Raw genomic sequence first — 14,857 nt, 5'->3', positions numbered from 1 at the left:
GTTTGTTTGGTTATGAAACCACAGCCAATTTGCAGTGGCATTTACAGTACGGAGAAGCCAGCTAAAGCCAAGGGAGAAGAGGCGTGTTGGATCAGGGAAGGGAGGGGATGAAAATCAATACAAATCGACCCAGCCTCGCCGGAGCTCCCACCCTGCTTCCCTGTCCGCGCACGAGTGGAGACTGACCTGGGGGTGCCCGGGCGGGGGGACCTGAACTCGTGTAGGGGCTGCGGAGTCGGAGCCTGCCGGGGCGGGAGAGGTTCGGGGTTGTTCTGCTGAAAGGTCTTAGCAAGTCCATTTTGCTGCAAATCCAACTTTACTATTAAAGCTGATATTGTGATCTTCATCTTTTTCACTTGTGTCTGCTTCTCAGTCGGTTCGGAAATTGGAAAAGAAACAAGGACTATTTTGCGAGGTCACTAAAATATCAGCACTCGACGGTCGATAAGCACCTAGTGTGTAGGGCTATCCGTGTGTATGCCTCATTGGGTACGTTCATAAGCATGGCCTTGCACCTTTAATGGAAATTTAAGTTACACTGTATAATGTACTTAAGAAGACAGGTTTATGTAATACATCTTAGAATACAGCCCATCTAAAAGTTCTTATTCTAACCAAGGAGAAATTCCTGATCACTCTGGAGAATGAAGCTAGAAACAGCTTTAGTGATGATTCCATTATAGCAGAGGAGAAAAAAGATCTGATTTGCACCTTTTGTTTAAAAGGTTCTATTCCGCATACTTTCTCTTTGATTGTTTTTCTCGACCTCACTTTATCATCGGCATCATCTTTTTTGACATGTACACACGTTCTATGAGAACCAAACTAGTTTAGAAATGTTCCATGGTGATCCTGTGTTCCATCTACATCAACTGGGCTGGAAGACTTTTTTATTTTGCACAAACATGGTACAGGAAAGTACATATGACACAAAAACGGCGACATTATTTACTATGACAATAGGAATGTTAGAGCAAGAAAGCAGACGTTAATTTTAAAAATCAGGACTCAACTAAATGGAAAAGGCAAATACCAGTTTATAATCTAAAGTCCCCCCCCCGCCCCCAGAAACTAGGAGCATTATATTTAGAGTTGACTTTGCCCTTAACTGCTTAGGAAACACTGTACTTTTGTAATCTCAAGTGTTTATGACACTAGTAATTTAAAAGTCGCGGAGTTGTCAGAAGTGGGCTGCACTGTTAACACCTTGTCAAAACAGCACTGGAAATAAAGACTCACTTTTCTCTCAGTTCTGAGACTGTGGAAAGTGAAACTGAAGTTGTGTTTATAGTTATAAATCCTTTAATTAGAAAGTTGCAGTGCTGGGCTTCCCTGGTGGTGCAGTGGTTAAGAATCCCCCTGCCGATGCAGGGGACGTGGGTTCGAGCCCTGGTCCGGGAAGATCCCACATGCCGCGGAGCAACTAAGCCCGTGTGCCACAGCTACTGAGCCTGCGCTCTGGGGCCCACGAGTCACAACTACTGAGCCTGTGAGCCACAACTACTGAAGCCTGCGCACCTAGAGCCCGTGCTCCGCAACAAGAGAAGCCACCGCAATGAGAAGCCCGTGCACCGCAACGAAAAGTAGCCCCCGCTCGCCGCAACTAGAGAAAGCCCATGCAGCAACGAAGACCTAATGCGGCCAAAAATAAATAAAAAATAAATAAACAACTGGTAAACCACAAACCAAAACTGACATCCACAGCTCTGTGTGCTGAAGGGCATTTTACAGAGTGAGTGAGTGGCCTCCACAAAACCAACGTGCTCATGGGTTCAGTGTGCCCACTGGATGCAAATACAAATCACACAACCGACGGTGAGTGTTAAGAGGCTGACTCCGTGAGGTTCCACCTGGTCCCTCGCCTGTCCCGTCAAGTGAGCATGCCTGCTGGGCAGCTGGGAGCCCCTGCCTACTCGCGGTGCGATTCTGGTGGATGACAAACCCCTCTGGACTTTAGTTTCTCCACTTGTCAAGCGAGCACCAGCCCATCTGCGCAGGTATCAGGTAGATTGGTGCCGCGGATGGAATGAGACACAGGTCAAAGTTGTCTGAAGTGAAAACCGATGTGGAAATGCAGGGTCACAGTTTAGTTTAATTTTAACAGATACTGTGTGACCTTGTGACTTGTCTCATCTGAACCTTTTTTATCACCAGTAACTGGGGGAAAAGTAGTACCTACCTCAAAGAGTTATGAGGATTAAAGAAAGTAAGACACACTGTGAAGTCTGTGAAAAATGTAGGTTGATTTTTATTGCTCATTGACTATATAAAGAAAGCATGGTTTTGTATAATGTATTCCCCTGACTACATATTGAAAATCAAATCAACCTTAACGTCCCTTCAAAACTTGAAGATTTTCTTGTGAAACCTGACAAACGTTGCATTAAATGAAGAGAGCACTTACAGGTTTGAGCAACACAGAGGAAAACCTCATGGAACTCTCGGGGCACCTCAGCAGGACCATGGCTACTCTCATGGGGAGTCACATACCCACAGCTGATATTCCACACAGCAGTTCAATATTTCACTGTAGATCGACACGTACAAGAAAGGGAAAGTCACAATGGTTCTGATGGAAATGAATCAGTCTAGTGGAATCAACACATTCTCCTGATATTCCTTTGACTTTTGTGTCTAAGGTCCACCCGCCACTTTGAGATCACGGAGTTTCATGGGAACACTTCCACTGGTACATTTTTCTTTCTGAGCTCCTTTCGAAAGCGGGTCCTACTTCCTTCCCATGTGCCAACTCAGCTTTACTTTGTCGAGTTGCTCCAGGTGTGAAGGCTTAAGGTCGGCACTCCAAAGCTCACCGAAATGAGGCAGGTAGCTCCGTGGAAGATGCCCCTGGTTTAGAGGCAGATGTGACTGTTCTCGTGGCACGTGGTACCCACGCCGGCCACAGACAGGTAAAGCTTCCCATCTGGACACGCACAGATTTCGTAGAGTCCCTGCAAGCTGCTTGCGGGACCCTGAGTCCCCTGAGCCAACTTGGGTAAACACACGGTTTCAGCATCGAGCACAAGCTGCTTGGGAGAGAACGAGAGATGAAGTGGTCAAGGAGGAATGAACGCAACAAGCACAAAATTAAATGCTCAGAATGTTCCAAACAAATTCGCTGTGTCTCTGCAGAGAAAATGAAGTAGGCATCTGGCTTGACTGAAATCATATTACAATTATCTGATTCTTTAAAAGCCTATTTCTAGTTTACATCCAGGCAGGGGATAAATAGTCCTTAGGAACTGGAGGGAAGTCATTTTTTTCTTTTACTCATTGTGCTGGGAGAGCTAGAAAAAAATGTATGATGCGACACTTTTATGAAGACCTTTCAGAATTATTTGACCAAAATAATACAATTCTTTGCCTTGTGTTCCACTTTGACCTTCAGCTTCTCCTCCCTATTAGGATAAAGTATTGATACAAGCCACAGAAGTAGATTCATCTTAGTCATTTTAACCTGTGATTGTTGGAATTTCTCCTGATTTTATTTTCCTGTGAGAGGCAATTAAATTCATCCTAATAGCTGTCAACCATTTCCCCGGCTTTTAAAATATTATTTGAAACTCTGCTGCCTTCTGTTAAATGCAGGAAAGCAGTAGACACACAGACAACTAAAATAAGATGAAAGCCACTGGATTTTTTTGTTCCTATCGAGGTTTAGTTGAACTGAAATACAAACAAATGGCCATTTATTGAGATCTGGAAATCTCTCTGACAGCTTAAGGAAATAAGTGTGGTCACACAGAGCAGCCAAGCCTGACCAGGGCGCTCACTTGTCAGAAGGAATTAAACCATGTTTGGGAAGGTTCCATGTTCTTCCTCGCCAACAAGGTCGGACCCCTCCTTTGTTTTACGTGGCTCTCATCCTGTATACTCCAAGCTTTTAAAAAACTGGCGTTTGCGTCTGTGTCCCCTCTCGGGATGCTGACCTCTTCATGGAAGCGGTGGGTGACAGTACACATGCGTGATAGGCAGGCTTTGCCCGGGGGTCTGGGTCACTGTCAGAGGAGGAAGTCAAGTGGGTCTTATTTTTTTAGAGCAGAACATATTTGGGTTATTGTCTAATGCTTTGGGCTCTGCCCAGTTCTTTGCTTTTCCCTAACTTGTTGGCTTCTCCTCTCTCCTTTCTCCTGGTTAATTGGTTAATTTTTTTCTAGTTATTTTTTTCCTGTCCTTCCAGCAAACTCTGGTCACTGATGGTCCATATACTGCTTTCTTGTTCATCTTCATTTGCCTTTTTGGGAGAATATTTTTTGGGAGGCCAGACATCTCTTCACTTTGAACTAGCTCCCAGTAATAAGGGGTATCAACTTCAAGTACGGGTCAGGCTGAGTGCTACTTGTAAAATGGCACCCAATTCATGAAAATAAGTAATATTATTTCAAAACTAAGATCAGTATAGATTTTTTTCAAGGTCATACGCTTTCAGGACGTAGTGACATTACGATTTAGTAATAAGATTCCAAAATTCCTGGCTTCCACTTTTGCATTTATCTGCTCCATGCATCAGAACTTTGTAAGTTACAACCTGCAGGGGCTTCGCCTGATGACTTTGGTTTCCCACCAGTGGGCTGCCCTCGAGGGTCCTGTGTACTCAGGAGCCGCCTTAACACCACCTCCCTCTTACTATTAAATTAGTATCATTTCAAAGTTATCTTACCGCATTGGGGTCTCATAACCCTGTGACACTGTGAAGTAAATACTATTTCCCGTACTTGACAATTAACGGGTAGGCCCAGAGAGGCCCGTTAGCGTCCCCGAATTCACACAGTAATTGGCAAACTGATCTCACACTAGAAAGGTCAATAGTGGGGAGCCTCTACCCTGCTGCCCGTTACAGCCACAGCTCGTATCAGCGATGTTTTATTTCTGGACCTGAGGTTCCAGGTTTTTTCTTACTGTAGCTCTTACTTTTCATATTTAATTTTCACTTACCCAGAACTTGGTGCGAGCGACCACCCCTGGCAGTAACAGATGACGGCTGTCACAGGTAACTCCTAGTGACGGCCCTACTGAGGGAAGTTGGATCACTAGGAAGTGGCAGTACTGATGTTCTCTGTAAGCTCTGAAAGTCTAGTACTTTTTCAAAGCTGAAAATAACAAGAGACTTGATAGCACAAATACCAAACAAAGCAGTCTGGATCCAACATAGAATTATTTTAACCTTTCTTGGCCCTTCTTTCAGTGCTAAATTGTCTTTTCCTTCCTTTCACATTTTCTGTGCCATGCCTTTCATGACGTTTCTTTACACACTACCATAAATTTACTATGCTGATGCCTTAATGGGCAAGCGTGTCATCAGTGCTCAGGGGACGTGAGGCTTGTACAACGGGAGGCCCACCCCGCCCCCATCTACTGGACTCACCGTCCCATCACTGCTGTGAAGAACGATGTCCATCTGGGAAAGGGCCTCGATTTTCCCTGCAGCAGCTTGAATATGAATGCCTTTCGGGGCGTCCATGCTGAGACTCCGTGTTGGGGATTCTAGTCTGAAATGAGGGAAACCAGGAAAAATAGCATAAAAAACAGCCACCCCAGGAATCCCCCAACCAAGGGCTGAGCATAGAAAATATTATCAGTAAGGTATATGGTATCTTCACTCATTCTTGAATGCTAACATATGGTACGTTACTCATTGATAAATCCAGAAATAAAGTGCAGTAAGGAATTTTAATTTCCCATTAATGGAGTCTATGAAATTAGCATCCTCTGAAAATAGATGCAAACATTAGACAGTCCTAGCCCTGTGCAGTAGCTTCGACGGCGTGGTTGCACTCTGGCACACCACAGCAGAAGAAAATGCTATTGGTGAATATCTCTGGAAAACTATTTTTTAGCCAAAATACAAATTTCTTTGGGAAAAAGAGAAATTTAAGGGCAACGTGTACATTTGCTAACACGTTCACAAAATAGGATGTAAATTTGGACTCTAGGTGTTGTTTGCTTTCATTTAGGAAGATTACAGGGCAGATGCAAAGATTTCTTTTGGAAAAATACTGAATTAATGGAGTTGACAGGGTGGAGACTGGCCTCCGCTGGCGTTGTTTTTGTAAAATTTATCAGCATCTCCTTGTGATGTAGTCAAACACAGATACAGAACCAGGAACACAGGAGCAGAAAAATTCTCTTATTTGCCTCCGCCTGGAAAAGACTGAGTTTCCACCAGATGGCACAACGTGATCACTGGACAGGTTTTTCAGCTGCTCCAACCTGACTCAACCAGAAGTTGAAAGGGTGACTTCCTTGAAATGTGTAAAGATCCATAAGAAGGAGAACAGGATGGAAACCCTCCCACTGCAGGGTAAGAGCAAGGGGGAGGTGGGTAGGAGACAGAAAGGGTAATGTTTAAGAGGAGAGAAGTGCCTGGTAATGAATTTGCTGCTGAATTGACTGAGTGTTTGATCGACTTTTGCAATTTTTTAAAATTGAAGTCTAGTTGATTTACAATGCTGTGTTAATTTCTGCGGTACAGCCAAGTGACTCAGTTATACATACATATATTCTTTTTAATATTCCTTTTCATTACGGTTTATCATAGGATATTGAATATAGTTCCCTGTGCTATACAGTAGGGCCTTGTTTTTATCCATTCTATATATAATAGTTTGCACCTGCTAATCTCAAACTCCCAATCCATCCCTCCCCCACCCCCCTCCCCCTTGGCAACCGCCAGTCTCTTCTCTATGTCTGTGAGCCTGCTTCTGTTTCATAGATAAGTTCATTTGTGTCATATTTTAGATTCCACATATAAGTGATATCATATGGTTTTTTTCTTTGTCTGACTTACTTCACTCAGTATGATCATCTCTAGTTGCATCCATGTTGCTGCAAATGGCATTATTTCATTCTTTTTTATGGCTGAGTAGTATTGATCGACTTTTAAATCAGGTGGATTGTTCCCTTTGATCAGCAAGTTTCTTGTCTACCACTACTTGTTATGGAAAACAAAGCTTCCTTATGTACATCTCAGTATGTAAGATCTGATCTGTTACACATTTAAAAATATTACTTTGAGTGCAAGGAAACAGAGACATTCCTAGAATTTATCGGTCAAATTCTGTTGGGTTTAGGTGTTGGGGAAACACGCTGGTATCTTCATGAGCCTGGTCTGCTGATCGCGGGCCCCTTCCGACTTTGCTAACTGCCTGCATTTCTCCTGCCAGGATTGATGAAAGAAAGGGGAGGGGAGGGAAGGAAGGGAAGGGAGGTGGACGAGTGAGCAACTGCACAGGTCCGGCCTGTTTCAGGGACCCTGGTGAGGGTGAGTCGGTTTCAAAGATCAGTTCTCAAACCGCAAACGACCTCAACAGGTCCAGTGACTAGCTGTTAACGGCCTTATACTATGAGCTCCTGGGAGAGCAACCTTCGTCCCCTTTGCGTCATTTCTATCCTTGAAGATGAAACGTTTCAGTTCAGCACAGGTGTAGACACATTTTACCCAAACGGCTGAGATTAGAATGCTCTGAAGTGCACCTCTCTGTGAACACATTCAACAGTGGTCGGATATCAAAGACCTCACGTTCATGTGGAAAAATAAGCAAGAGCAGACAGAAATGGTGAAAGGGAAAAGCTGCAAGAGTGTGTGTATGTGTGTGTTGTGTGTGTGTTTGTGAGTATGTGTGTGTGTTGTGTGTATTGTGTGTATGTGTACATCTGTGTGTATGTGTGTATATGTGTGTTGTGTGTGTGCACGTGTGTGTATGTATGTGTGTTTGTGTGTGTTTGTGTTTGTGTGTTTGTATGTGCACGTGTATGTATATATGTGCATGTGTGTATGCATGTATGTGTACGTGTGTATGTGTATGTACATGTGTTTGTATGTGCACGTGTACATGTGTGCATGTGTTTGTGTACATGTGTGTATGTGTACATGTGTGTATGTATGTTTGTGTACATATGTATATGTGTATGTGTACATGTGTGTATGTATGTATGTGTATGTCTGTGTGTATGTGTGCCTGTGTGTGGCTAGCCCTACCAGACACTGAAATATCTTTTAAAGTTTATTTAAGTAACAAAGTTGGTACTTGGACCTGAATAGACAGCTGAGCAGGATAGAGTAGAAACTGCAGAAACAGACCCAGATGCACAGGGAAATCTTATATATGATAAAGGTTACATTTCAAATTGTAGTGGCAGTTACATGATAATGCAATTGCTGGCACCTGGTTGGCCAGTTGGAAGAGAGAAAATTAGACCCAGATTCTCGTATCTGTACCTCATACAAGAATAAACTCCAAATGGATCAGCGATCCAAATGTAAGAGAGAAAGCCATACAAGAAACGTGGCTGATGAGTTTCTCTTCCTGTAGGCAAAGTCTTTTAATTATGGCTTAACATCCAGAAGTAATAAATGATTAATAAACTTCAGTATGTAAACATTAAAAATTAATAGAAATATAATAGGAAAAAGGTTAATATTCTGAATATGTATATATTTCAATCCCTACAAATCCATTTAAAAAAGTAATTAAAGAAGCAAAGAGATGAAGAGTCAATTCACAGAAGAAGCAACCTCAATAACAAAATAAAAATATGAAAGATGCTTAACCACACTAGTCATCAGGGAAACAAAAAGTAAAATAACACAATATAGCACACATCAGGATGAAAACTATCATAAACTCTGACAGTGACGAATATTGGAAAAATGTGAGGAAAGACAAACTCGTACTGCTCATGAATTGGACACCATTGCAAGCACTCTGAGGTGTACGTTGGCCAAGTTTGGTAAAACTGAGTATGTTCATCCCCGAAACCCACACATTCCAAAACTGGGTAGAATAGAAAACCAAGCAGTGCTCTTCATGGCTGTCCTAAAAGAATTTTGAAAAACGAGGCACCCATTACATATTTTAAGTTAACATCTAAATGTTTGATCATACATTTAAGTATCTTGCAAAAGATGTAATTTCTTCCATATTACAAACATTGTCATTTTTAAAAATGAATCTAAAAATCAGGGAGATTTGATACCTGCCAACCTTCAGTTGACTCCTGTGTTCCTTCTGACACACCCTCATTATTTTGATGTTTGAGCACTTCTTACTTATTGGCTATAAGATGCTCTAAATTCATCTACATTCCCAGTCCTAGAATGAGCCAAGGATTTCTCCAAGGAATCCTGATTCCTTTTGTTGGAGAATGGTATGAGAAACCAAGTTCTGGCTGCCACTGATTTTAATTACTCAATCTCTCATTCCTAGAACTTCTTTTCGTTATTTTCCAAATCTTCTGTTTTCATCTTGTCTTTGCCTTACCTTTGTATTCAAGTTTTTTTTTTTCTTCTCTTTGAGCCTTTTATTCACACCTGTTTTAAAATCTCTTCGCTTTGCTCTACTACTTGGAGTTTCAGGGTAACTTGAAGTGGCTGCTAATTCTTCCCCATGGTAGTTCAATTCCTGAGTCATTTGCCTTTTTCTTCTTCTTTTAGTAAGCTCATCTTCAGCAAGATTTTTTTTCCATCAGTGTTTTTATGCCATTAACATCTTCAATGTAGTTTCTCTCTTTTTTTTTTTTAATCATCCTATTGGTTTATAGACTTGGTGCAGTTTTTAATGTTAATTTTCCAGCTTTGAGCTCCTACACAATGAGGTCGTGTGGATTTAGTCCTAATGCTTGCAACCCATGATTTCTCCTGGGTAACTTTTTCAACCCATAGCCCAAGATAGCAACTTTCTTGCAGCATCCTTGGGCTAGTAGGTAAATTGAAATACCTGTTTCACGGAGGCCAAGATAGATGAGATATCTCAGTTTGGGCATTTCAATATACACTAGGCTATACCTTAGAATCTCAGTCCCCATAAAATATTAAAGTCCCAGCCCCTAATCTCTATGGGATCCTGATTTCTCCCTGAGTACCCTTGACTTAGCTTCCACTTTGCTCTGACCATGAATTTCCTCTTTATTACTGGGACCTGGGAACTAGCTTTCCTTGGTTTCTAGTTGAGCAATATTTATAAACTCTTATTAAGCAAAGCAATATTTACAAGTGTTTGAAACAGGAACAAATATTTCCATGTCTGCTCATTTTACTTAACTAATGAAGACACACATATTACTATGTGCTAGGCGTTGTTTCCACAAATTTACAAATAATAACATATTTAATCACGTCCCATCCCTATTGGGTTGCAGAGGCTTTGCAGTTTACCCTACCGTATCCACATCTACTGATTCCTTAAGTTTCAGTTCACATGCTTCCTTATCTGTGATTTCATCTCAGGTCACCCTGGGAAGAATTTATGCTCTTTTTCCTATGCTCTCACTGTAATTTGTACCTTCATCATAGCAAAGAATTATGTTGTTCTAACTTGTTTGCATGTTTCTTTTCCCAATAGACTTTAAACTCACTAAGGTCAGGGACCATGCCTTTTATCACTGTAGAACCAACATCTATCATAGACTCTGGCAAATAAATACACTTAATACATTTTTGCTAACTTAAAAAAAAAGATGGAATTATATCGTGTGTGAATGAGAAGTAGCTTTAAAACAGTATGTCAGAGTTCACACTTTTTTTGAGGATGATTTTGCTGTAAGAAATGTAAATCTAGTTTAAATACAAGTTAATTATATTTTTTTCTTAACTAAAATAATAATTGTTACCCTTTCATGACTACCATTTGAGCAAATACCAAAATTTGAATTGTGATATTTAAACGTGTATATTTCAGAGATCTTTTTATAAATGCATCATGATCTTAACCCAACAAAATCCACATTCAAAGTTTTCATGGGTCAGTTAAGATATTCCAGGAATATCTTACTTTACTTTACTCAGGCCAGGAACAGTAATGCTACTGGACAGAAATAAAAAGGGAAAGACAGTTTATGGCAAGAACTTACAGAAGAAAATACGACTCTCATGTACTCAATCAGTGGAGCCTGGTAGTAAATCAAAGAATAAATCAGTGAAGGGTTCACTTGCACGGTAGAAAGAGGGAACAGAGTGTATATGGAAGGGCTTTGGGGTCAGAGCTGAAGTTGAGTCATGAGTTGGTTACATTTTTTTCCTTTGTGCCTTAGAACTACTATCTAGAGCTCAGTGTTCTCTTTTATAAGATGGGGATCAAGTTGATGCTTTTCAGGTCGAATTGATGAGTAAATGAGACAAATTATGTGACAGCACCTTTCCTGGCCATGGAAGGCATTCAGCACATATTAGCTCACATCTTCCATCCAAACCTCATTCCTTATTGTAAGCAATTCCTTACAATTTCGTTACATTCTCAATCACTTTGGTTGTAACATTTGGGTTATGTAATCCTCTCTTAGTATCACTCTTTAGAAAGCCAGAGAATAATACCCTTCTGCCATTTCTTTTTTAGTAAGGGACTGCTGTAGAAGCCAGCAGATTTATTTCCTAATGGGAAAACGTATGATGAATTGTTTAATTTTGAGACCTATAATTTTAAAATAGTGACATTTATTGCAAAGAGTGGCTTGGCATCTCTACAATTTACATTATTTTATAATTCCAAAATGGTTTTAATGGGATTATTTTTTAAAGATATTGAATTATTTTCCTCTCCTAGGAAAATAAAATGTTCTTTTTCCCTAACTCTAATAATTCTGTAATATTAATCTTATGGTTCTTTATCAAAATCAATGAAATTGTTATAATTTAATTGTCACAATCTATTTTTATGCTGCCAATGTTCTCTAAGTGGGTAAGCTGAATTGAACTCTCATTTGCTTTTGATGAATATTTAATTAGACATTAAAATTAAGAGAAATGCTGAATTTCCTAACCCTAATTCCATTTTGTGTGAATATCTACTTGATAATAAAAATGATTATTTGTATTCCACTTTCAGTTTAGAAAAAATATTTTTAACTTAATAGCTTATTAAATCTTTCCTAGAACACTCTGAGATGTGCATTACTATCAACTTTTTTTAAAGATTTTTTTTGATGTGGACCATTTTTAAAGTCTTTTATTGAATTTGTTACAATATTGCTTCTGTTTCATGTTTTGTTTTTTTGGCTACGGGAGATCCACGGAGATCTTAGCTCCCTGACCAGGGATCGCACCCACACGCCCAGCATTGGAAGGCGAAGTCTTAACCACTGGACTGCCAGCCAAGTCCCTATCAACGTTTTTTGTTTTTTTTTTTTTTAATTAATTAATTAATTTATTTTTGGCTGTGTTGGGTCTTCGTTTCTGTGCGAGGGCTTTCTCCAGTTGCGGCAAGCGGGGGCCACTCTTCATCGCGGTGCGCGGGCCTCTCACCGTCACGGCCTCTCTTGTTTCGGAGCACAGGTGCCAGACGCGCAGGCTCAGTAGTTGTGGCTCACGGGCCCAGTTGCTCCGCGGCATGTGGGATCTTCCCAGACCAGGGCTCGAACCCGTGTCCCCTGCATTGGCAGGCAGATTCTCAACCACTGCGCCACCAGGGAAGCCCCTCAACGTTTTATATATGAGAAAAAATAGCCTCAAAAGGTTAGTTTGGCCAAGGTCACCAGGCTTGTCTGTAAAGCTGGGATTCCTACTGTACATTATTCCCTATTATACATAATATGTTAACATGTTAATTGTCTCCTGAATATTTTTCAAGTTCAAATTCTAAACGTGATTTTAAGTGACATTGTAGACTTTAAGACATTTGTTTTTAAAAATATTATTTGTTTTTGTTATAAAATACAAATATACTATTGGAATAAACAGTTATACCAGCAAAAAACATTCAGTAGCCTAGTAATAAAGTGAAATACACACAGTCACACAGAGACTCTGTATAAAGAATAAACTTATATATGGAACTGGGTGATTTTATATGTTCTGATATGATGTAAAGATATACCAAAGGTTGAGGATATTGTGCTAAGTGAAATAAGCCAGTCACAAAAGGACAAATACTGTTTGATTCCACTTAAATGAGGCACCTATAGTCCTGAAATTCATAGAGACAGAGAGTTGGATGGTGGTTTGCAGGGGCTGGGGGGAAATGGGGAGTTAGTGTTTAATGGGCACAGAGTTTCAGTTTTGCAAAATGTACAGAATGCTGGAGATGGAGGCGGGGGATGGCTGCACAACAATAAGCGTACCTTAGACTTTTGAACGGTACACTTGAAAGTGGTTAAGATGGTAAATTTTATATTATGTGCATTTTGCCACAATTGAAAAAAAAGCTATATCAACTTTTTTTGCGTATGTGAATCCGTCAAGCTCTCGGTTTTATAACGTTCTTGTCTCTACTAACAGTGCACATATTTAAAAAATGTAATGTAAATTTAAATTTTCAAGAATGCCTTTTGCAAATTTCCAGCCCACATAGGACACCATCCTCCTTCATTAACAAGTGCAAATGTTTTGCCTCAGCTGATGCTCTTCAGGGAAAAACGAAGGGTTTGTGGACCACATGAATCATAACCCCATGGCATGTGACCTGAAGCGTGAGGACAAGCAGACATTCGTGGGGTCTCCAAGGGAAGGAGGGCACCCCAGTCAGGTGGGACAATGTGTGTGGAAGTGTGGAGTCGGGGCCTGGCAGCGGCTCAGTCTCAGGACGGGTGAGGCAGGAGGTCCCCAGGGTGCCAACCTAGAGAGCCCCAAGGAGTCTAGGTCACAGGTCAAGTGCCCCAGTAGCATTCTGGACTTTACTATGGCTGATGTGGAAACAATGAAACATTTAAAATAGCTGCATTTACAGCCCCATGTTCATAGCAGCATTATGCACAATGGCCAAGACATGGAAGCAACCTAAATGTCCATCGACAGGGGAACAGATAAAGAAGATGTGGTACCTATAGACAATGGAATATTACTCAGCCATAAAAAAGAATGAAATAATGCCATTTGCTGCTACTTGGATGGACACAGAGATTATCATACTAAGTGAAGTAAGTCAGAAAGAGAAAGACAAATACCATATGATATCACTTATATTTGGAATCTAAAATATACACAAATGAACTTATCTATGAAACTGAAACAGACTCACAGACACAGAGAACAGACTTGTGGTTGCCAAGGGGCAGGTAGGGTGGGGGAGGGATGGATTAGGAGGTTGGGATTAGCAGATGCAAACTATTATATATAGAATGAATAGACAATAAGGTCCTACTGTATAGCACAGGGAACTATATTCAATATCCTGTGATAAACCATAATGGAAAAGAAAATAAATTCTTTTAAAGTATGTAAAGTATAAATATGTTCTGAACTGTACACTTAAAAATGGTTAAGATGATAAATTTTATATGTGTATTTTACCACAATTTAAAAAATCGGAAAAAATAAATAAAATAGCCGCATTTAGCCAAGTCCCTCAGATTTTCTGGAGGCAGGAATAGCTATTGGAACAGTACAGGCTGCACTGGGGCAGGGGCAGGGCTAGTAAAGAGCTCAGAGACAAAAGGACGGGACATTCAGTAGGACTTCTAACCTCCTTTGGATTTTTGTAAGAAATGACTTGTTATGGGCGGAAGTTCATCAGAATAAAGACAACTAATGGAATAAGAAACAACCTGGTAGTATCTGCTAACGTGTTATTCTAGCACTTAACCAGGTATCTTCTATAAGAGAGTTTGTTTATATTTGAACAAAATTCTTACCTAAGGTCCTGGATTGGGTCCGGTTTTATGAGGGGCGTCTCCACTGAATGTTCAAAAAGAGCCCCTTCAGGCCCTAAACACAAACCAAAGATGAAGCTTTTACAAAAGTAAAATGAACAACAGCCAACAAATCGAGCATTTACACTGCATATTACAGGACACGCAGGTTCTAATCGTTGCTGAATTCGTACAGATGTTTGAGTTGCAGGAAAAAAATAGGTATATCTGCTTTTCCAAGGATACCACGATTTCATTAGATGTCTATAAACAAAATATGATTTTTAAAGCAGTTACAAAT

At 40.5% G+C, this 14,857-nt stretch overlaps 1 protein-coding gene across 6 annotated transcripts in view; it reads right to left on the bottom strand.

The window, feature by feature from the left end:
- Positions 1-2,224: 2,224 nt before the first annotated feature.
- Positions 2,225-14,857, bottom strand: part of SGCG (sarcoglycan gamma) — a 50,334-nt gene continuing 37,701 nt past the window's right edge. For all 6 annotated transcript variants that reach the window (XM_082365114.1, XM_082365117.1, XM_082365119.1 and 3 more), the window contains 3 exons: positions 14,560-14,632; positions 5,366-5,489; positions 2,225-3,026 (listed from right to left, as the gene is read on the bottom strand). In XM_082365114.1, the coding sequence (XP_082221240.1) occupies positions 2,853-3,026; positions 5,366-5,489; positions 14,560-14,632 (371 nt within the window). In that variant the 3' untranslated portion in view covers positions 2,225-2,852. The remainder of the gene's footprint in view (positions 3,027-5,365; positions 5,490-14,559; positions 14,633-14,857) is intronic.

Source organism: Balaenoptera borealis (assembly GCF_965194805.1).
Source record: "Balaenoptera borealis genome assembly, chromosome: 18".
Taxonomy (NCBI): Eukaryota; Metazoa; Chordata; class Mammalia; order Artiodactyla; family Balaenopteridae; genus Balaenoptera; species Balaenoptera borealis.
This window is presented reverse-complemented; position numbering and strand designations above follow the sequence as displayed.